The sequence below is a fragment of a genome, unplaced genomic scaffold (genome assembly GCF_019419815.1).
Source record: "Pyrus x bretschneideri cultivar Hongxiangsu unplaced genomic scaffold, Pyrus_bretschneideri_v1 Contig12, whole genome shotgun sequence".
In the NCBI taxonomy this organism is placed as follows: domain Eukaryota; kingdom Viridiplantae; phylum Streptophyta; class Magnoliopsida; order Rosales; family Rosaceae; genus Pyrus; species Pyrus x bretschneideri.
The window spans coordinates 3,034,511-3,056,281 of NW_025999413.1; the positions used below are offsets into that span (position 1 = coordinate 3,034,511).

The 21,771-nt window shown below is 38.6% G+C and overlaps 4 protein-coding genes, 1 non-coding gene and 1 pseudogene across 7 annotated transcripts; 2 read left to right on the forward strand and 4 right to left on the reverse strand.

The window, feature by feature from the left end:
* The first annotated feature begins 831 nt into the window (after nucleotides 1-831).
* LOC125474214 lies at nucleotides 832-2,606 on the forward strand. The gene is made up of 5 exons (XM_048577649.1): nucleotides 832-1,079; nucleotides 1,181-1,264; nucleotides 1,564-1,717; nucleotides 1,977-2,152; nucleotides 2,247-2,606. The coding sequence occupies exons 1-5, from the start codon at nucleotides 837-839 to the stop codon at nucleotides 2,346-2,348; spliced, it is 759 nt and encodes a 252-aa protein (XP_048433606.1). The 5' UTR covers nucleotides 832-836; the 3' UTR covers nucleotides 2,349-2,606.
* Nucleotides 2,432-2,504, reverse strand: TRNAA-UGC. Its single transcript has one exon. It is a non-coding gene; the product is annotated as a tRNA-Ala (tRNA).
* A 408-nt stretch (nucleotides 2,607-3,014) lies between the features above and the next one.
* Nucleotides 3,015-4,756, reverse strand: LOC125474215 (annotated as a pseudogene).
* A 138-nt stretch (nucleotides 4,757-4,894) lies between these two features.
* LOC125474383 (vesicle transport v-SNARE 13-like) lies at nucleotides 4,895-7,850 on the reverse strand. The gene is made up of 6 exons (XM_048577960.1): nucleotides 7,690-7,850; nucleotides 7,442-7,553; nucleotides 6,534-6,592; nucleotides 6,252-6,440; nucleotides 5,587-5,757; nucleotides 4,895-5,197 (listed from the first exon to the last, which is right to left on the reverse strand). Exons 2-6 carry the CDS (start codon nucleotides 7,533-7,535, stop codon nucleotides 5,048-5,050), a joined length of 663 nt encoding a protein of 220 aa, XP_048433917.1. The 5' UTR covers nucleotides 7,536-7,553; nucleotides 7,690-7,850; the 3' UTR covers nucleotides 4,895-5,047.
* A 2,615-nt stretch (nucleotides 7,851-10,465) lies between these two features.
* LOC125474216 (probable disease resistance protein At5g63020) lies at nucleotides 10,466-14,610 on the reverse strand. The gene is given in 2 exon segments (XM_048577650.1): nucleotides 10,466-11,548; nucleotides 11,550-14,610. Coding segments are annotated over 2 exon segments (2,661 nt in total). The 5' UTR covers nucleotides 13,128-14,610.
* Nucleotides 14,472-20,225, forward strand: LOC125474384 (CSC1-like protein HYP1). 3 transcript variants are annotated; one of them, XM_048577961.1, is made up of 10 exons: nucleotides 14,472-14,773; nucleotides 14,961-15,119; nucleotides 15,852-15,915; nucleotides 16,022-16,231; nucleotides 16,775-16,963; nucleotides 17,352-17,650; nucleotides 17,731-18,007; nucleotides 18,408-18,683; nucleotides 19,267-19,500; nucleotides 19,752-20,225. In XM_048577961.1, the coding sequence occupies exons 1-10, from the start codon at nucleotides 14,490-14,492 to the stop codon at nucleotides 19,908-19,910; spliced, it is 2,151 nt and encodes a 716-aa protein (XP_048433918.1). In that variant the 5' UTR covers nucleotides 14,472-14,489; the 3' UTR covers nucleotides 19,911-20,225. The 3 variants fall into 3 exon arrangements, with proteins under 3 accessions (XP_048433918.1, XP_048433919.1, XP_048433920.1); XM_048577962.1 differs by having other exon boundaries at nucleotides 18,408-18,476; XM_048577963.1 differs by lacking the exon at nucleotides 18,408-18,683.
* The last annotated feature ends 1,546 nt before the right edge of the window (nucleotides 20,226-21,771 follow it).

Here is a 21,771-nt window from a genome sequence, read left to right on the forward strand (position 1 = left end):
AGTCACACATTTGATATTTCAAATCTTTCACGGCCCTACTTCATGTGCAAAAGATTTGTCGTCGAAAATATTTCATCTCTAACCGCTTTTCAATTTAGTAATCAAGCAAAGTGAGTGGCGTATTTTATACTCTCACCTTCCTCTTCAGTGAAATGGAAATGCTTGGAAATTCTTTCTGTACGGTGCTTGTTTTATCGTATAGAACGAATTGTCAGAAATGCATCAATGACATGTCAATACGCTTTGTTGGCAACATTGATATGACAAAGCATTATTCATTACAAAAACGGACGTTTGCGTGAGGGTTTGTTTTCTCGTATAGAACGAATTGTCAGAAATGCATCAATAACATGTCAATACGTTTTGTTGGCAACAATTATATGACAAAGCATTGTTCATTACAAAAACAAGTGTTTGCGTGGGGTGCTTGTTTTCTTGTATAGAATGAATTGTCAGAAATGTATCAATAACATGTTAATATGCTTTGTTGGCAGCAATGATGCGACAAAGCATTATTCATTAGAAAAACGGGCATTCCGTCCCATCTCCCGGACTAGGGTTCTAGAATCCCAGCAAAACAAAAAACGTGCTTAAAACCTTAAACCATGTTTGCGTACGTATGGTAAGAGTCCAAAATGCGGACTTAGAGCACAATGCAGAAGCAGTTGCTGCATGCAGTAATAACACGTGGAGCTGATGGCAGATGGGAAGGAAGTGTGATTGAAGATGCTGCGACTTTTTTTCCCTTGCCTTGTTCCATAAACAAATATGTCCACCTAACGTTGAAGAAAAATGTGATATAAAAATTAAGCTCAAGTGTAATATGGTCAAGGAAAATGGGTGAGTTTGCTGCTGCTGCTGCTGGTCTTTTTTATGTAGGGCACTGCCAACCCTCGTTCTGTCCTGGTAGAGGAATGTGTTTCGGGCCGGAAAATGTGAAGGGTAAGCCGATCAAGAAGCAGGGGAGGATTTTCCGTGCCGAGGCAGTGTTAAAATTGAAGAAGACGAAGCAGCATAGGGAGCCTTTAACCTTCTACTTCAGATATACATTTGATGCTCCTCTCAATGAGTCCCCTGCGGTACTATATATGTTCACCTCTCTCTCTCTCTCTCTCTCTCACTTTCTCTCTTAAACACAAGAACAATCACTCACAGAAGCAAGCTCTTGCATAACTTGCAGGCTTCATTTGATCAATACTTGGACGATGAACACAGGGTTATTAAAGCGATTTTTCCAGACACAGCGAAAACCCAAGCAAACGAGGTGCCTAATGTTCTATTTTCTTGTGCTAAATATTAATCTAATCTATATCCTAAATTTCTATGCACATTTGAACTTCTTCTCAGTTCTTTGTCATCCTTTATCAGTTGGGTGAAAGTTAATTAATGACAAAATGACAAGGAAAATTTTGTCTTGTAACCGGTCGTGTATCCCCTTAGAAGGTTAAGTGGTCACGTAAAGAGAGATACACAAGGAAATATCCGACAAGGATAGCTCGATTTTCTCCCGGGAGAAGGGAGGCTTCCCAGTTAACTAGTTTAAGAATGGATGTGTTTTTGCAGGAAGAGTGGAGAATTCACATGCCGGCCATGCAAGTCTTGTTCCTGTCTGTCTACCTTGCATTATATGTTAAGTTGAGATGCAAATCCATGGGGAAAGACTACCCCCCTCATGTTCCTCACCACATCTCCAAGATTCTTGAGCTTGACATTGTAAGCACACCATAATCCATAATGTCCACACGCACACGCACACAATCCTCTTTGTAGCCGAGATCCCGCTCAACTGTAGATGGAATGGATACATATTATTGTTGTTATCCACCATTGATATGTTGTTCATGTTATATCGACAATAATATAACTGTTGATATGTTGTCGATAAGGATCTCTCTCAGCTACAATGGAGCGGGATTCCACTTAATACGTTGACATTTTTTTTCTTTCTTTTGTGTAGACTAGATGGGAAATCTGAGGCATTGCTGGGTATGATCCAAGTGACATCAACCTCAACATCAAAGGAACCATATTTTCAGATAGACAAGGAACACAAAGATGGCCCAGAAACATATTCGACATAAACTTAAGTTTCATTGTACCACCTCTCCTCGCTTGGGTCCCGGACAATGCCATGCGAAGTATTACAGAATCGGTGAGTTCTTCAAAACCCTACCATGATATGTGTTTGATGAACTTTAAGGGGCAAGTACATATAGTAACCGAATCAATGTTTTTGACTGAAACAGCTCATCAAGACGGTGATGGCCGATCTGAAGTCGAATGCGATATTGCTAGCAGTAGCAGATTATGAGAAGTTCAAAAAAGAGAAGCTCAAAACTGCAGTATGAAAATTACACATTCTAAGAAATTAAGAGGCAGCTAAAAGAGGAGGGAGAATTTGCCTAATAAAAATAACAAAAAAATTAAAAAATGGAGATGCAGGGGATCGAACCCTGTACCTCCCGCATGCAAAGCGGGCGCTCTACCATTTGAGCTACATCCCCCGTTAGGACTTCCTTTCTATTGTATTGGAGAAAGTTATATAATCAATGTATCACATATGCAACCCCCCATTCGTATTTGCATAAAGAGATATCTTGAACTACTATTCCGAAGAGAAATATTAGAGACTTTTTTTAGCTACAATACTTTATGAACTTGTCATAACTTCTCACTTTAGTTTTTGAGATTTAAGATCGATGTAAGTGGTTTATGAGATTGTCCATTATCAATTATTTTGGTCATTTTATGAAAAATCTCCGTTAAATTAAAGAAACCACAAATTTAAGTGGAGGGATTGATTTGGCAAAAATACCCAACAAAGATTTTTTATGGAATGACCAAAATAATTGACAGGAAACAATCTCAAGGGATAAAAAATGAGGGGTTATATCAATCTTAGAGACCATTTTGGCTAAAAAGCCAAAATAAAAAGCTACTTTATTCTATTACGATATAAATTCAGTCTCGTGTGAGATAATTATTCTAACTAACTGACTTAATCCACAACTAACTTAATCCACGTCTGCGTATTTGACAAGCTTTAAATGAACCGACAAAGTATTGATTTTCACTCTCCTTTTCTCATTTCTCCTGCAATCTTTTTCTTGTGTTTGTCCATTGATCCTTCTCAGTCTTTATATCATCTCATCCAACTTCATGTAGCTCTCCATTGTTTTCGGGTGCGACGTATCGCCTGCACTGAGCTGATGAACTTGGCCACCAATATAAACTGAACTTATTCCGGGAAGCTTTCTTAAACTCTTATACTTAAAGTCCTGCCTCAGTAAGTTTGCCTTATCCTGCTTTCCACCTTAAGCATTACATGTTGGAAAGCAGGACGTGATAATCTGTGTTGTGGGGATCCATTCACCAAGCTCTAGCTTTCCATGGACTCTGCAAGAACCGAGAAGGGAACCCAAAACCACCTCGTTCGGAGGCATTGGCATTTGCTTGATCAAGACTTCAGCCTCTTCCAATTACCGGCCCTGCCTAGAAGATCCACCATACACCAATACACGCAGAGTGTTCGATCTGAGGTGTTGCACCATGTAACGCTTGGAGATTATAAAAGTATTGCCGGCACTGATCAAAAAGGCTTGAGTGGCTGCAAGCACTCAACAAAGCAATGAAGGTTAATTCGTCTGGCTTGGCTTCCTCGAGCATTTGAGGAAACATATTCAGAAGTCAGAACTAGTTTTCCCCTTCCATGCATTGCCAAACCACTGTGCAAAGCATTCCATTTCGCCTTTCGTTCCTTCGGTGCATTTGCTCAAAAACTTTTAACGCAGTGTCTACCGTGCCAAATTTCGCATACATATCAACCAATGCTGTGCCAACCATGATGTCAATCTCATTCTCCATTGTCCTTAAAGCATAAGCGTGAACCCAACTGCCCGTCACCCTATCGCAGATAAGCCCGAAAACCATTTCTTCAAGAAGCGAAAACCTTTCGCAGATAAGCCCAATACTTAGATATCCAACAATCATGATCGTCCAAGCAATCTCATTTCTCTCATTCATTTGCTTAAACACCACTCTCCCATTTCCAACACCATCCAATTTAACCACACCGTCCAAAATCGCAGTCCACGACACTACACATCTGCTCCTCCATCACTTCGAACACCTGTCTTGCCATACCCAATTGACCACACTTGACATACATATCCATGACCGCATTGCAGGCCTTGATACCAGAATCCAAACCCACCTTCACCGCGAAACCATGTCCTTGCTCCCCAATTTCAGCATTGCCCAGCCGAGCACACGCATTGAACAAGCAAACCATGCCACATCGTCCACCTTCACGTCGTCGCTTCGCATTTCGAAGAACAAACGAAGCCCGGATTGGAGCATTCCGTGGCGGCCAAAGCAGCCCATGAGAACGGTCCAGTCCACCGCGTCTTTGTGCGAGTGGGGAATTTCATTGAAACGGCTTGCGTGTAGAGAATGGACGGGCGCGTGCAGCATGGAAATGGAGGCGGCAATTGTGAAGGAATGAGTCTACTGAGGCGGCAAGGCCGCCAGTGATAATTGCGGCTTGGAGCTTCTTGCCAACACCGATGGAGGATTGGCGCGTGCATGCTCGGATGAGAGAACGGAGGTGGATGGTGGGGAGTGATGCCAAGCCAGTGTTGGTTGGCCATCTCATAAGCTGAGAGAGGCAAAGCTTATGCTTGGAACTTTGGACAAACAGAACACATAAGTCATAAGTTCACAGCAACGCTCTTTTCTTATAAGTTTATAAGAGAATGAACCATTTCGATTATGACGTTTATATTGAAAAATGACATCACAGTAACGGGACAGATGACTTTCCTCCTTATTGGGAAGGTGGGAAGTATTGTCTTACTCAGAAATGGTAAACACAAGTTACACAACCAATAAAGAATGTTGGAACGTATCGATATGTTTCCATTACTACACAATCAAGGATCTCCATCTTGACAAACTCAATTTGCACACTCGAAAAATAAGGAGAAACAAGAAACGAAAATGTGTTCGTTTGAAAAGCCACAAGCTCAACAAGCGAAAACGTCTTGGCTTATTTAAGTTTGAAGTACAAGATCAAGGCGATCACAATGACAAGAACCGCAATAACCGTACCAATAAGCCACTTGTTCCTGTTCATACTCCTTGCCATGGAAGTCAGAACTCTCTTGCTTTTCCCTATGTTGTCATCCACTCCATGAAGCTGCAGCAAAAGGAAATAAACAGTTAGATAAATGAAATGCCATTCTAGGAAGATCATCGCCCTTGCCAAAGCAGTTATATCAATAACTTTCTCTTTTCGAAAACTTGTTTTCAGTACAGGCCCATGGATACACAGGCACATGCCGCACATCACTCTCCTGAGAGACTAACACTAATAATAGTGAAAAGAAGATTGAGTAAATCATGTTCGTAAGGTGATAATCTCCAGAGTCCAGATGCACATCATTATATTTTTAAACATTACTCAAGGAAGAGAAGGCGTGCATACTGACACTAAACATAAGAGGACGAGAGATGGAAAAGAAACTTGTTTGCGGAAAGACTGTCAAAACAACCGTAAAATGAATATAAAGCCTGAAAAGGTATTACTGTGGTATGAGCATGCAACAGTGATTGTCTCTGTGAATGCAGATCCTGGAGGATCGAAACACCAAGCTCTTCTGTTTCGAGCATGGTTCTTCTGCTGTCCTTAACTCTATCACTGGACTTGTTTAATCTCTCGGTTGACATCATTAGCCTTGACCTCTGATCAGCTGATGCCTATTTGATTTTCATTAGTCAGTAAGTATTGTAAAAACATTTATCCACAATATCAAGAAAGGCTAAGAGCGGAAGGTTTAAGACACAAATCAAGTCATGGAAAGCATACAATAGTATCATCAATTATCACAAATAAAGGAAAGACTAATAATTATGACAAAAACGAAAGTGCCCAGTGAAGAACAAATTTTCAAACTCAAATATTCATTGTTGTTTCAAGCATCTTTGTTTCAAATTAACAAGTGAAGTGACCATCAAGTCAAACCAGAACTAATCATGTTCACTCATTCTATTGCTCGAGCAAGCGAATTGGAATGAGATAACTAAAATAGCACACCGAAGTGAAATCTTCCTCAAAAAAGTAGAAGAACTCCACGTTTCATGTCAAATATATACCAAGACCCATCACAAACTCACTACCAAATAATGAATCACATTTAATATCTTAAATAACTATTCGAAAAATAAAAAAAGCTAAAAGGATTTAGACATACTGTCAGAGCATCAGCCATGCCTGATTCCAGCAACTCATCTCGGGCAGATGTATATGCGTTTCCAGATACAAGTTTTTTAACTTCGCTTTTCAGATTATTCAGATCCGACTTATATTCCCTCAACTTAGCAAGAAGCACAGCCTTAATATTTGGTGGCAAACTTCTTGCCTCGAGGTCCATTTTCCGGATCTGAAATTTTTTAAGAAACAGCACATCAGAACCAAGTAGAAAGAAATAACCAAAAAATAAAATCCTCCCAAAGAGAATAGTTCAATCAATTACCAAAGATTCAGCATCATCGATTCCAGCCTTTATTTCAGTAACCTTTTGCTTCTTTTGTTCTGAGATTATAATACAGACAGTAGTGTCCATAAATATCTCTTGACTTGATAAGGGAGAATATACGCATTCACAACAAGAACAAGAAGTAAAAAAAGAAGACTAAGAGTATGTTTAAACTCCTAACGAGCACAATTTGAAATATTATTCTTAAGTTCAATTTTATATAGATAGAAGTTTGCAGGTAAGATGCTTTTTTGGGAAATATATCTATTGCATGAAATGAATTAAAACCCCTTTTCTCTTTATCTTTGTACCTACAATACTCAACATCCACAAAATTCAGAACCGACCCTCCTTCCATCCATTTCATTTCCATTCAAATGTTGAAAAACTTAAAGACACACACTGCACAATCCAAGACCCGATCCTATTGCCTCGAGCATTTCAGTCCTTTTCTTTCTTGTTTTCTCCCCATTTTTAAAACAATCATTATTAACATATTATGCATAACTCAAGCCGGTGGAAGCTCTATCATCCTAAGACTTTTGCCATCTTTTGAGTCCACTAAACCTTTTCAACCTCAAATTAAGAAGCATAATTTTGCGGCAAAGCGGCAACAGTGAGAAACTTAGCAGTCCTAGTGATCCAAAAGACACATATCCACACTAATCCCAACGGAAACTCGGTTCTCGCATAATTAATTCAATCGAATACATACATTAAGATCCTTCATCAGGTTTATGCCACCAACAAAAAGACTCAAACTTTATTCATAAAATCCATGTCATCAGCACAATTAAATACAACATGAATCATCCAAATTCAGGGCAACCATACATATGATTAAATTCACAAAAAATAAAAAAAAAAAAAATAAAAAAAAAAAGGAAAAGTGAGAAATTTCTTACCTCCATCGAGAGCACCAGCTACCGTACACTTTTTGGTGAGGTTGGCGGAGAGTTCACTGTAGTGGCGCTCGTACCCTTCGAATACATCGCTCATATTTCCCTAAATTTCTCTCTGCATTCAACCCATCATACAATTTCAACAATAATTCAGATATAAAGCCCCAAATCCATCAAAATTGGGAAATTGAATTGCGGAATAATGACGAAAAATTGAACGATCTGAAATTAATCAAATCGGAGGTAAAGACCTGTTGATATTGGAGATTCGAATGGATCGCCGGAGACGACGGCTGAGGTCGTGGTGGTTTGCTGTCGAAGGGATCGAAACGGCAAAGTACGCGAAAGGAAACCAACTAGTGTATTAATTTTGTGTGCACCTTCGGATGAAGAGAGATTTTTCAATAGAATTAGAACAATACATCATGTATTATTATCTAAATAGTGAGATATGTGTGATAAAAAATTAATAACTTAAAACATAAAATTTCGCTCCGTTTATATAAAAACACATAATATACCATCAATAGTTCAATCACACTGAAAAATCTCTCATCCGTTGGATTCTTGGTCGCTACACTTAGCGCATCATGCTGACAACTGTCACGCTGTGGTTAAAGTTCGTTTGTGTATTAATATTGTGTGCACCCCGTTGTTAAATTTGGATACCACAGCCATACCGGGTTACGTTAGTAGAAGACCCGAAAACATGTCTAATATGTTTACTTGATAAATGGTGAAAATAAATAATTAGATTTTTTTTAATTTTAATTCTTTTACGTAAACATTGTGTAAAATTACTTTAAACACAAAACCAGCTGGGTAATATACGGTGTCTAAATATATAAAACCCAAAATTAAATCACAAATTTCACATGGTATTTCCTATTTTACCCGCTTTGTCGTTTCTTATCATTCTAGTTAATTAAATAATAAGATATTGCCATTTGTACGGTTAGAGATTTCTTATATTTATTCTTGCATTGCACTTGAAATGGTTAAGATTCAACTTTCACGGATGATGAGTTTAATATTAAATTATTACTAGCTCATTACACGATTTAGTCCAATTTTCACCCTTAGTGTCATTGTATAAAATCAATAGAACATAATACAACTAATAAAATAATATAAAGTCTAATATAACTGAAAATTCTTGTAATTCAATATAAACTTATGTTTAAAGGAATTACCTCTAAAAAGTCATGTAACTAAATTATCATGAGAAAAAGAATTTAAACTATTATGCCACTTAGTACTATGATTTAATGGTAATCCTCTTTACTTGTAAGTGAGAGGTTCTAAGTTCGATTCTTACCAAATGTGAAGTTGAACCACATTATCGCTAGCTCATTGTGAGACTAAGCTCACCCTCTCCCCTTTAATGTAAATAATATAATTTGTTCAATAAAAAAAATGTCATGTGAAAAATTTACTTTGTGAGTAAACATCAACTCGAACTTCAAAAATCATATTGTTATTACGTCAATTTGTTACAGACTTTTCTTCCGATAAGAAAAGACAAAAATATACATCATTATAAGCTTTTTGATATAATGATATACATCTTTACTTATAATTGAAAAAACTTTAGAATGTTCGGATCTGTAGATAACAAATATGCTTGCATCAAAGAAAGAAAAGAAAAGCTCAACCCTAATCCTCAATTTTTAGTGTGCATTCGTATCGTGTGTGTGTTTTTTTTTTTTTTTTTTTTTTTCTGTCGGAACCTTGCCACGTTAAATACCTAATGAGTAAGTAAGCTTGAACAATGCCTATATATTGACCTGGCAAGAGCTTATTCGTGGCTAAAAGTCTCACGCCAGATGGCTAAAAAAAAAAACCAATTGGATTCAATCGTGCAAATGGATACGCTCTCAACCAGCGAACTGAAGACCAACCACAAAGACCATAACGTATACACGTTTAGGGTTACAAAACACAGCCTTCCCAAAACCCTAACGGACATTCCTCACTTTCACGTTAGGCTTTGAAAAACTTACAGAGAGTTTGTAGCTATGGTGTCTGGTACAGAGGTCAGCACAAAGCCTGTGGTGATGGACGCGCCCGCCACCACATGCTGGGTCGCATGGCGTCCACCATCGCCAAAAGGCTTCTGAGCGAGGAGAGTGTGACGCTGGTTTGCTGCGAGCAGATGTGTGGTGAGGCAGAACATGAAGTATATGAGGTTCTTGAAGAAGCGTATGAACACTCAGCCTTCCCATGGTCCCATCCATTTTTCGTACCCCGGCTAAGATCGTCTGGCGCACCATCCGCGAGTGTATGTCGTTTCTCTCTTTTATTTTTGTTTTTATGTGTGTTTTCCTAAGTTTGAGCTAGTGAATTTACCTGGATTTGATTTTTCTTGATGGAACGTAGCTTTCTTCTTTTAATAGTATATAATTATTTTATATTACAAGTAACTGAACACAACTTTGGATAGTTTATGAGTTTATTTCTGGGATTGGATTCTTTTTGTTGATCAGTTGATTTCTTAAACTCTATCGGACTTAATTTCTTAAGCTCGACTGAGTTTGATTCTAAAATGGACTGTTGGAATAGTTTAGGTAATTAGAATGTGACATTCAACTTAAATTCAACAGGTGAATGACATATTTTTCTTACGAAATAAACAAATGAATGATTTAGCATTGAGTTCTCTGAAATTTTCAGTCGATTCAAAATGCAGAAAGAAAACAAGTTAGTTCTTTAGTGCATTCATCTACTTTTGTTTTCGAAGCATATGAAAGTTGAGCACCACAGATACTTATGCACCAACTTTAGAATCAATGTTAACATACGTCGTATGTACATAAAGTATTATGATTCGTCTTCTATTGTAATTAGATTGGAGTATATTAATCATCTTTCTTGTTTTACAAGTCTTTGTACAATATATATTTCCTCCTTGAGGAGAAAAATAATATATCATCTGAAAATTGCCCCAAATCAGTTTCTTTGAAATCTGTTCTGACAACCTCTCCGAATTCTAACATGAAGTAGGGAAGAAAAACACTTCTAGAAACTTCATCCTCCCATTCTAAGCCATTCCACCACTCTTTCTGTCCCCTGATATATAATGAGATTACGTCGTTCGGCACTGGTAGAGTTGAGTGGCAGCTTCTTCAACGCCGGACATTCATATACCAAGATTTGGTTGAGATGCAGAAATGGTAAGGCATTGTCATATATGCTCCTTAGCCGTGGTAGTGAATCCAAATGCAGATCTGTAAGTTTTGCGAAAGCATTTTGTTCTTTCACCGCACCTGCCATTCTACCAAATCTTTCCAAATCGATTATTTTCTCCATTTCAGAGCAGTCACGCACTTCTAAGATTCTGAGATTGGGCACGAAAACGAGCCATGTCAGGTCCTTGAGATTTGGGCACCGGCATACATCTACGTACTCAAGGCCACAGAAGCGACTTTGGTTTCTCATCATTGCGTTCCGAGGATCATTAGGCGCTTGTCCTGCCCAATAAATCTCCATTTCTTCCAGATTAGGATATTCGTTGATATGAAGGCCACGCAGATGTTTCATGTCCGCGAGAGATGATATATCTAGAACGCTTGAGTAGTTCTTGCCATCCGAGAGGTGTAGATACTGAGTGCTGGTCACTATTATGTTGTAGCTGAACAATTTTTGGAAACAATAGCTACTTCGTATGGTCAAAGTAAATACCTCAAGGTGTTTCAAACCCTCGATTTCCTCTATCAGGGCTCTTTCACCACCAAAAAGAATTCTGTCTGAAGAACTACAGCCGAACAATTTCAGAACTTTTAGCATGTGAAAATTTGATATTACTTCAGGTGGAACAAAATTAAGTTGATTTGTATGCTCCAAGTTCAAATATTTCAGCCTTACTAAGGCCTTCAATTCGATCGACAATTCTATTATACCAGTCCTAGACAAATTCAGATGCTGTAAGGCAATCAGGTTTGAAACTCCAGATGGCAATTGGGTTAGCTTCTCATTTCTAGACAAATCCAAAACTCGCAGCTTATGCATGTAATCGAAGAAGCCATCAACAATCATATTGAGAGGACTTCTGCTAATATAACTTCCTTGAATCAATAAGGTCAACAACTTGGTAGATTTTGGTGTTTCAACCTATACTTTCAATATGATTATCTACCAACGACACCCTTGTTGCAGTTTTCCATTTTTTGACTTCCGGCGCTGCATGGGCACTTGTATGGACAAGGAAACTGTCGTTTTCTTTTGCACAGTCACGAGCTAACCACAATGCCATGTCACGAATCATATCATGCATCTTTACCATATCTAAGTTAACTTCCAACAAACATGCAGCAACAAGAGTTCCTATAATATCGTAACACTTGTTTTTTGCTTCCTCTACACTCCCATATTCATCCAACATTGCCTCACACATCCAAAGATACACTAAATCATCTTTAAATATAAAGAAATCTTCTGGATATAGAGCACAATATAAGAAGCAAGATCTGACCTTCTCATCGGCTAAATTATCATAACTAAATTTTAATAGACGGAACACCTTATCCTCCATACCTGAAAACTCGTGCGCAGATTTTTTCAGAATGTGAATCGCATGGTTCCATTCTTGAGTTGTTTTCTTGCAAGCCATGGCCCGACCAACAGTAATTAGTGCGAGTGGCAAACCTCCACACTCTTTTGCCACAGTTTGAGCAAGTCGTTGAATATCTGGGTGAATACCAAGTGTCTCCCTCCCAACCTTCTCCTGAAACAAGTTCCACGCCTTGTCCCATGCCAAACACTCCACTCTAATCTTCTTTTGAGCGTCCATCTGACCACATACATCCTCCGAGCGAGTTGTGAAGACTATCTTAGACTTGTTGCGTGGGTTAGGAATAGGAACCCCTAATTTGGTTATTTCAATAGGCTCCCACATATCATCGAACAATAACACAAACTTCTTCGCGCTCAAGAGCCTGCAGATGTCTTCAGCTTTGTCTGACTGCTGTTTTTGTTTCCACGAGTCGCTGGAAAGCCCAATCTTGTCACCAATCTTATCTTGGACAGTTTCAACATTGTGGTCCTTGGATACCACAATCCATATCACGAGATCAAAATCAACATGGAGCAATTTGTTATTGATTTGGGTCAGTAGGGTAGTCTTACCCACCCCTCCCATCCCGTACAAACCAATTATTCCCACATGTTCATCTTCCAGCTGGCTCCAAACCTTATAAAACACAAATTCCATGCCTACAGTTGGTTCCATAGGTCTTTCATGGACTAAAGTTGCCAGGAAGGTTTCTTCTGCGACCTCCGCAAAAACGCCCTTGTTCTTTAAAGCATCGACTTCTGCCAGCTTTTTATACACTTTTTTTCCATACTTGAAGCTGGACAAGTAGTTTTTTGAGCAGTAACCTCCGCAACACAATTTCTGAATTTCTTGAACTCGACCATGCTCAACTTCTGCGACTTCATTCTCAATCTTTTCCACCTTTTCAATCCACAGTTGTACCTGGTTCAATCGCTTCATGGATCTCTGCAGCTCTGAAACCTCAACCTTTCTCAACACATCAGCCTTCAAAGCGGTCAGTTCTCGAAAAGAATGACCCAGAGCTTCGAGGTTTTTTTTTAGCCTACTTATGTATTTTGGCTGTTGAATAAGGGAACCCCAGCAGGAAGATTCAAAAATGGGATCGCTTGGCAGGGATATTGAGACAATGTTACCCATTGCTTGGAGAGAAATACTCAAAGAAAATAAGAAAAAGTGATTTCTAAGCTTTTGCTGAGAAGAATGTAGCTAAGAAAGGATAGATCATAGTATTTCGCCGGCAGGCGTGGGTAAGAGTCTCGAGAGATATGTGGAGTAGGATTGAAGGTGGGTGGACCACCCGAAGTCTACGCTACGGGAATTTAGTGTACAAGTTGGACTAATATATGAAGCCAGCCGGCGTTGGTGGTGGGTGGGTGGTGGGAGCAACCGGACAAGGCCTCATCTGAAGTATTTGCAAAGACTTCAGTTCAGAGGTTGCAAATGCTGCTCGCAAGTCGTCTCTAGACTTTTAACTGAAGGACCACCTAACCATAACATGTTAAGTGCTGCACAGTTTCCTTGGTTTTGCTCCACCAGGAAATTGTGCAGTAAGGTAATTGCGCACCCTCAGCTAACAGTAAGAAAAAAGGATGTGAACAACGAATTTTGTTCCTAATGTAATGCTTGATTCATATCCACAACAATGAAAGTTGCAGACGCCTTCCTCCAAACAAGGGGCACTGAACCCACCTGCCCGTCCCAGCCTGCTTTCCTTTTGAGTAATGTTTTGGTGTGATCGTCGTAGTACTATCAATTCACTCGTGTTATAATATGTGTGACCGTCGTGCTAAAATTTCTCCTTCTTAAACAGCCTCAAAGTGAGAGCTACCTATGACTTATAAGTTTAAATTCCCTTTCCTGCCCCTGCCTAAAACACTACCATTCATCTCACTTGGCATTCCCTTTCCTGCACTTTCTCTCGCTCCCGCTGCCTGGCCTCCTATTCACGTTCACGATCACGGTTCCATTCCCGGTCTCGGTCACGATTCCGCCTCTCCGATTCCCGGTCGCGATGGTAATCGGTGGCGGGGACGGAATTGAAGGGATTCGGGACGACATGATGGTGTTGTCGGCTTTTATGCTGTTCCGCTTCCTCTCGGCGGAGTTGGAGGGCTGACTGCTCGAGTTCAGATTTGTTTAAGAACGCTGGTCTCTTGGACGGCGGCAACGACGAGGCGGCGCCGGCCGCTGTCGAAACGCAATCGAAGGAGCGGTTCATTCTGTTGAACAGATATAAGTCCCAGGGGTACATGGCGGGAGCCAACGCGGACACAGGGGTACAATCGTCAATTTCGAAAAACAAAGGGAGATACATTCCGTTGCACAGTAACTCTCAGGCTCAAATCTCCATCCTACCCCTCCCCTCTACCCTCAACTTTGCTCAAAGTTCGAAAAAGTCGGTTGCTTCCTGCTGAAAGTTCATCACTTTCCCAATCAACTAGATCAAAGTTCGAAAATTGAACTGTGCCTATTTGAATTCGATCCATTTGCTCCGAAGAAATGATCGTTTCGGCGCTTTTAACGTCGGTGGGAATCAATCTCGCCCTCTGTCTCTTGTTCTTCACTCTGTATTCAATACTCAGGAAGCAACCCAGTTACCTCAATGTCTATTCGCCGCGCTCGGTGGCGGCCAAGGAGGAGTTGGAGGAGAGCAACAAGTTCAATTTCGAGCGGCTGCTGCCGACCGCGGGTTGGGTGCGGAGGGCGTGGCAGCCCTCTGAGGACGAGCTTCTGTCAGTCACCAGCTTGGATGCTGTCGTCTTCATGCGCATTTTTATCTTCAGGTTAGTGGGGGGTAAGAAAATGGTGGTGTGCTGCTTCCTGGGTGTGTTGAGAGTATTTTTGGGTGCCTATTTGAGTTTGGTTTTGTTAATTTTGATGGAGTTTGAGAGTATTTCGGTTTGCTGGGTGTGTTGAGATTAATTTTGGGTGAGTATTTGAATTGGGCTTTGTTTCTTTGTTTTGATGCAGTTTGAGAGTGTTTGGGTTTGCTGGGATTGTTGGGATTTTGGTTCTGCTTCCGATAAATTATCTGGGGAACCAGCTGAATAGGGATTTTGATATTTCGGATTTGCCCAGCAAGTCTTTGGACTCCTTCAGCATTTCGAATGTGAATGTTGGCTCTAAATGGTAATTACTTACTTCATTGTGGGAATTTTGATGACCAAAGTTTTTTACTTGACATAAAATTACAGTATTTGAACAGTGTCTGTTATTACTGTTTTGGTTAATTGTTGCTTTAGCTAAACTCTGTTTACGGTTCATATTTCAACACATTGTTCCCCAAATGCAGTAATTTTCGTCTTCGTTGGCTTTCAATTCTATTGAGTTTATGGCCTTTTAAGTTAGTGAGTCGCTTAAAGTGAAAAACCTAGGAATTAGGATGTACCGGATTTCCCTTGGCAATCGTTGTAACCAAGTTGTATGCTTTTCTATATGCTTGCACATTTAAAGCCAACGAAAGGCGGGATAGCAGTTTTTTGCACATGGGTTGACATTTGGATATAGGTCTCTGATGTGTCTTCTAATTTCTCTGGGAGAATTTTTAAATATAAGCTTACTTTGGATATATTGTGTTAGAGATCGGCAATTGTATTGGAGTTTTCTCTTACTTTTTGTGCTTGTACACTCATAGACTAGGAGGTGCGAGTGAAGTTGTTCGAGCTAATACCCAGATTTAGACTTATGTTGGTTGAATAACTTTCTCACTTGCTGTTCAAAATAACTTCAGCATGTACGTCTCTGTGGAGTTTTCCTCTTTGTTGTTGCTAGTTCATTTTCAAGTACATTTTATTACATATATAGCAGGCATAGTAAAATTATTCTGAAGATACCCTGATTATCTGTTTCGGTTTCCCCAAGGTTATGGGTTCACTTTTGTGCAGCATACATTTTCACTGGAGTCGTCTGCTATCTTCTTTATTATGTAAGTCGGTTTTTGTTTCTCTTTCATGGCTTATTCCATCACAATTTTCTGTTTCGTCGAAAAGAAAGAATCAATTGTGATTTCAACTTGATGACTATAACTGCAGGAATATAGCTTTATCTCATCGAAAAGAATTGCTCACTTCTATTCATCCAAACCTCAGCCTCATCAGTTTACAGTATTAGTTCGTGCTGTTCCAGTCTCATCTGGGAGCAGCTGCAGTGAAACTGTTGAGAATTTTTTTACAGAGTATTATCCTTCTACATATCTTTCACATTCAATGGTTCGTCGAACTAACAAACTCCAACGTCTCACTGTAAGCATTCTGTTATGTATAATCCTGACATGTGCTTATGCTCGAATGCATTTTTTATTAGATAGTCCTGGAAATGTGTGCAGATAATCAAACACATCATATATCTGTTTATGCACCCTCAGTACCTCATTATTCTTTGCTGAAAAACAAAAGCTTTATGAATTAATTTGTTCTCGAGCTCCATCATCTTCATTGGATTGACTTTTTAATTTTTACGAGGCTAAGCTTTCACAACCTTTAATTAATTAATTAGTTTTTGATGAGTATCAGACTAAGCCCCAACGAGTTAATTTTTTTGGTTGTATTCTAAAGCCCCGCTTGGTGCTTCTGTAATTACTATGTGTATCCTATTTAGGTTATTACACATCACACTCCAGAGTCCCCTTCTACTTGCTTCATCCCGCACTGCCTGGCTATCAGTCGTACTTTATATTTTTTTTGGTTTCTGAAACATCAAACCAGAGAGCATTTGAACAAAATTGTAACAATTAACATTTCTCTATCAATGAGATATGAGAACAATTCATTTTCTTTTCCTTGTAGAGTGATGCGGGGAAGCTATACCGAAAGCTCGTGCGTCTGAGATCAGAAACTAATACTCAGCAAAGATTAAGGTGTGATGGCTGTTGGGGGCTGTTTGGACGCAAAGTTGATGTTTTAGATCACTATGGAAAGAAATTGGATGATTTAGAAGATAATGTGAGAATGGAGCAATCGTCAGTGGCAGGAAAGGTATTCATGCTATTGTTTTTTTCAAAAGAGTGATAGTAATTGTTTGCTGATGGTATTAAAGAAGTCCTCCTCTGCTTAAGACTTCATTTAGCAAACAGCCGACCCCGCTTAGTGGGATAAGGCTTTGTTGTTGTTGTTGTTGTAGAGTTGAAACAAAAGTATTCAGGAAAAATAATAGAAATGAGTAGCACACACTGTTCCTCTTATTATTTTTGTTATGGTGGCTTTACGAATTGCATGAATAAACATGCATACCTACATGTTGACTTGTAAAAGACATATCGGAAATTTAGAGGAAAAAAGATCAGAGTTCCAATAGATTTTTCTGAAATTGTTTGATTTATATGAACATGAAATTTGATGCGAATGCCCAAAATATTAATAATAGGAAGTTGGAGCTGCTTTTGTGTCGTTCAAGTCTCGGCTTGGTGCTGCAGTAGCTTTACACATTCAACAAGGAGCAAATCCCACAGAATGGGTTACTGAGAGGGCCCCGGAGCCCCAGGACGTTCACTGGCCCTTCTTTTCTGCATCTTTTATAAAAAGACGGATCTCCAAGCTGGTGGTGGTGGTTGCATATACTGCTCTTACAATTCTGTTCCTCATTCCAGTTGTAATTGTGCAAGGCCTTACTCATCTTGAGCAGTTGGAAGCCTGGTTTCCGTTTCTGAAAAGCGTACTGGACCTGTAAGTGAGAATTTATCACTTTTACTAATTTACTGTTTTATTTACGATCTGCTGAATCATACGATTTTCTTGACTTTCAGAACAGTTGTCAGTGAAGTCATAACAGGATATCTTCCAAGTCTTATTCTCCAATTGTTCCTTTCTTTTGTGCCACCCATCATGATAATGTTGTCTTCCATGGAAGGATACATCTCTTTCAGTCAGATACAAAAAAGTGCATGCGGCAAGATGTTGTGGTTCACAATATGGAATATATTCTTGGCAAATACACTTTCAGGAACAGTTCTCTATCGGTTCAATATCTTTCTTGAGCCCAAAAAGATTCCGGGGATACTTGCTGATGCTGTTCCAGCACAGGTAAAAATACATATGTCACGTTAGCATGTATCTCTCCTCTCACTAGAATAATCATACTAATTTTTAGTTGCTTTTTGCAAGTTCATTACGTTGTGTAACTGTTTAAAGGGTTCACACAAAGTTGTAAGTTTGAACTTTGCTTCCTGGTCATTTTTTTCCTGATCCATAACTTTTGAAAAACTTATCCTCAATCGTCATCAATTTATAATATTGGTGATAATGTGAAGAAAATTTGTTATCAACCAAAAACCCGTGGTCCTTTTATGGTCATATGTTACTCTATTTGTCTGGTAAACTTGAGATTCCGCTGAAATGCTGTATCTTTAACTTTTGAAACCAATTGTTTGCATCACGAATTTCATGATGAAGGTTGTTATATAGATTCTTATATTGGATGCAGGCATCATTCTTCATTGCATATGTTGTGACATCTGGATGGACCAGTCTTCTAGCCTCAGAACTCTTCCGCGTGAGTCCCCTGATTTGGAGTATCATAAAAAGACCATTTTCAGGAAAAGATGATGAATTTGAGGTTCCTTCAATTCCATACCATAGTGAAATTCCTCGAGTTCTCTTTTTTGAACTCCTTGGAATAACATATTTCTTCCTAGCTCCACTAATTCTCCCGTTCCTATTGGTTTACTGTTGTCTGGGATACATAATCTTCCGTAACCAGGTTAGTTGGATGATCTCTCTTTGTGAAAAATTATTCTCTAACTATGACAAACCAATTATAATTTAATTTAGAAAGAAGATGGACATGGATGGGAAGTACGTATTAAGGACACAATACAACGTCATGTTTTGAAAAGTCCCAATGCAACATATTGGGTAATTTTTAGTACCTATTAGCGTTTCAAATGGATCAGACTGAACCTCCAAAATGTAGGTTGTCTCATGACTAAATATTGGTGCAAGGGTGATGAAAAATAAAATTAAAAAATCGGTGCAACCCCAATCTCCTCTTGCACCTCCGAACCTCAGACAAGGAAGCTTTCTGCATGATCAATTTTTCGCTTTGTTGTTACATCTTGAATTTTGTGTTCATTTTAGTGATCTAGAAGCTCATATAGGATCCTATTCAGTTGAGTTGCTAACTTATTATTCAAAAAGTAGGCTGACACTTCAACTTTACTTCGTATTTTGTACCATCTAAGTTTGTATTTGGTCGTTGATCAAAGTTTTATTGTACTTTTCGTTGTATTTAACAAGTTTTGCTTATTTATATTCTGATGACATATATTGACAATTTTGGACAGTTTCTGAATGTATATGCACCCAAGTATGAAACCGACGGAAAATTTTGGCCAACAGTGCACAATTCAACAATTTTTGCCTTGGTGCTGATGCACATCATTGCAATTGGAATGTTTGGGCTCAAAAAGGTTCCCTTAGCTTCCAGTCTGACCATTCCTCTTCCGATTCTCACGCTTCTTTTCAATGAGTACTGCCGCAAACGATTCCTTCCAATATTCAAAGCCTATCCGGCTGAGGTATGTCTGCACTGATGCTATCAACTTATCGTTCATTTCAGTTGCAACGGAATTATAGTTGGTCAATGTTCCAAATCTGGTTCTTATCCTGCATATACCCTATCTCATCAGACCATCGATATCTGACAGTGATGTCGAATTGGTTATAATCTTCTTAATTTGGTTCGTTGTATTAAAAAACTAAAGGAATATATATCTCAGCCGACGATTTGGCATGTATATAAGAACCTTATTACCGCGTTTTGATGCAGTGTTTGATTAAAAAAGATAGAGAAGACGAGAACGATCCTAGAATCTCTGCATTTTATGAAAAGTTAAGCACTGCTTACAGGGATCCAGCTCTGATGCCAATGCATCATCCGCGAAGCACTGATGGACACAGCACTCCCCTTCTTCAAGCTGGAGTCTGAAAGTAAGCAGGTTGTCTTCTTACATAAAAACGAACTTACCTGTCTGTACAAAAATATAAAAGAAAAGAACAAAACAGCCTGTGGCGCGCGTTAGCCGTGTGTAAAATACGTGATATTTCATTTAGCTTGTTAGCCGTGTGATTTTTTTAAGAAGCACTTCTCATGTGTTTCTCTCTGTAAGTGATTTTGGTCCTCGCAGACGAGCGCTTAGTGTTGAGGAGTACAATTGAGTTGTAACGTATTCAATGATTAAATTCATTACTATCTCATTAACTATCGTTGTAATATCGATAATATCATTTATGTTTTTATTGATGTCAGTGGCTTAAAAACGTGTATTTTCATTCAAACATCGTTGTGTCAAAGGGCATTTTCATCCTTGAACTTGAAATATCACATGATAGTATGTGATTGACTTGATATACCGTTAACAGTCGTAAAGTAGACTTTGTTCTCAATTAACTTAACTAACCGTAAATTGTGGGTGGTTCTGAAGTTCCATTTGTCAACTCAAAAAACAACTTCTGCAACATTCTTGGACGTTGGAACGGTTCCATTTTTCCAGATTAATAATTGAAGACTTTTTTTTTTTTTTTTTTTCCTCATGAATAAACATGACATTTGTCAACCTTGCCGATAATTTATGTGATTATGTCGCACACTCATATTTTTAATTCTTAATTTTCTGGTCCCTTCCCCCTACCCCAGAAACAGGAACATTTATAAAAATTGGAAGCTTAAGATGCTGACATTTGGCATACTTTCAAGTTTAGGTTTCACTTTACGCAATTAGCTTCTCTTTCCATGCTAACTTTAAATAATATTATCTTCTTTGTAATTTAAAATTAATCAGGATGATGAACACATGATATGCAGTCCAATCTATGTTTCTCTTGTAAAAAAAAGAAAGAAAAGTGACGTAAGTCGTGCAAAAGTAAAGGTGGTTGTGATTTGTATTAATTAATGAAATTTTTTTTGTCAATCAAAAGAGAGTGAAAAGATTACTTAGTATTTTATCATACAAAAAAAATAATAGACAATAATGTAATTTCACAAGTCCAAATTTTATTATTTTTTTATTGGAGCATCACCTACAAGTGATGTTAAAATACCTTCAATATTTAAAAAAAATAAAAAACCAAAAACAAAAACCTCACACTCCCCCCATGTTCTCTCTCTCTCCCTCCCTCTCTCCTTCTCATTTTCTAAAAAAATGTGTTCATACACACAAAGTGTGTAGGCAAATGCTAGTTCTTAATTAAATAAATAGAAGTCGATGGGCACAATTTATTTTAGATAGCCATAGCAATGACGGGTTACATAATTAATTGTTCGAAGAATATTGGTGGTTATTGAACTCACACCATGGTGCGAAGTATGATTGTTTTTTGCCACTGCGCTAAAGCGTTAGTTGCAGTAAAAATATAAATGAATGAAAGCTAAACATATATGATAGATGCATTAACCGTGGTATATATACAAATTATTGTATCCCTACAGATTTACTTTTATCATAAATTTGTGTCCTAAGGTTTTTTTTTTCTTTTCTTCTCAATAATGGACCAGTTGGTGCTTTCATCATGGCAGTTTACCTTTTTGGGAGCCGGAAAGACTCACAGAGGTATTTTAGCCTCTTCTAATCAGCATTGTGCAATTCACCAACGGTAAAAATTGAAACTTAGGACGTGTTGTTTGGAATACTGGCCTGAAATTCGTCCCCAATCACTGTCACCCCATGGTGGTTTGTATCCAAAGTTTTAATGTTGAAGGCAATTTATTTAGTTTTTAATTTTTAATATTTTCATGGTTAACTTCAAAGTGTGAACTGTCGAAAGATTCGGCTCTCTCGGATGCGTTCGTT

Bases quoted from the DNA above. Each gene is read 5' to 3' on its own strand.
- LOC125474214 (XM_048577649.1), top strand. From the start codon at position 837: ATGGGTGAGTTTGCTGCTGCTGCTGCTGGTCTTTTTTATGTAGGGCAC. The intron at 1,080-1,180 runs GTACTATATATG...CATAACTTGCAG, and splicing joins CTCTCAATGAGTCCCCTGCG to GCTTCATTTGATCAATACTT. The intron at 2,153-2,246 runs GTGAGTTCTTCA...TGACTGAAACAG, and splicing joins TGCGAAGTATTACAGAATCG to CTCATCAAGACGGTGATGGC.
- LOC125474384 (XM_048577961.1), top strand. From the start codon at position 14,490: ATGATCGTTTCGGCGCTTTTAACGTCGGTGGGAATCAATCTCGCCCTC. The intron at 18,008-18,407 runs GTAAAAATACAT...TATTGGATGCAG, and splicing joins CTGATGCTGTTCCAGCACAG to GCATCATTCTTCATTGCATA. The intron at 19,501-19,751 runs GTATGTCTGCAC...GTTTTGATGCAG, and splicing joins TCAAAGCCTATCCGGCTGAG to TGTTTGATTAAAAAAGATAG.
- LOC125474383 (XM_048577960.1), bottom strand. From the start codon at position 7,535: ATGAGCGATGTATTCGAAGGGTACGAGCGCCACTACAGTGAACTCTCC. The intron at 6,441-6,533 runs GTAATTGATTGA...AAAAAATTTCAG, and splicing joins TCGATGATGCTGAATCTTTG to ATCCGGAAAATGGACCTCGA. The intron at 5,758-6,251 runs GTATGTCTAAAT...AAAATCAAATAG, and splicing joins GCATGGCTGATGCTCTGACA to GCATCAGCTGATCAGAGGTC.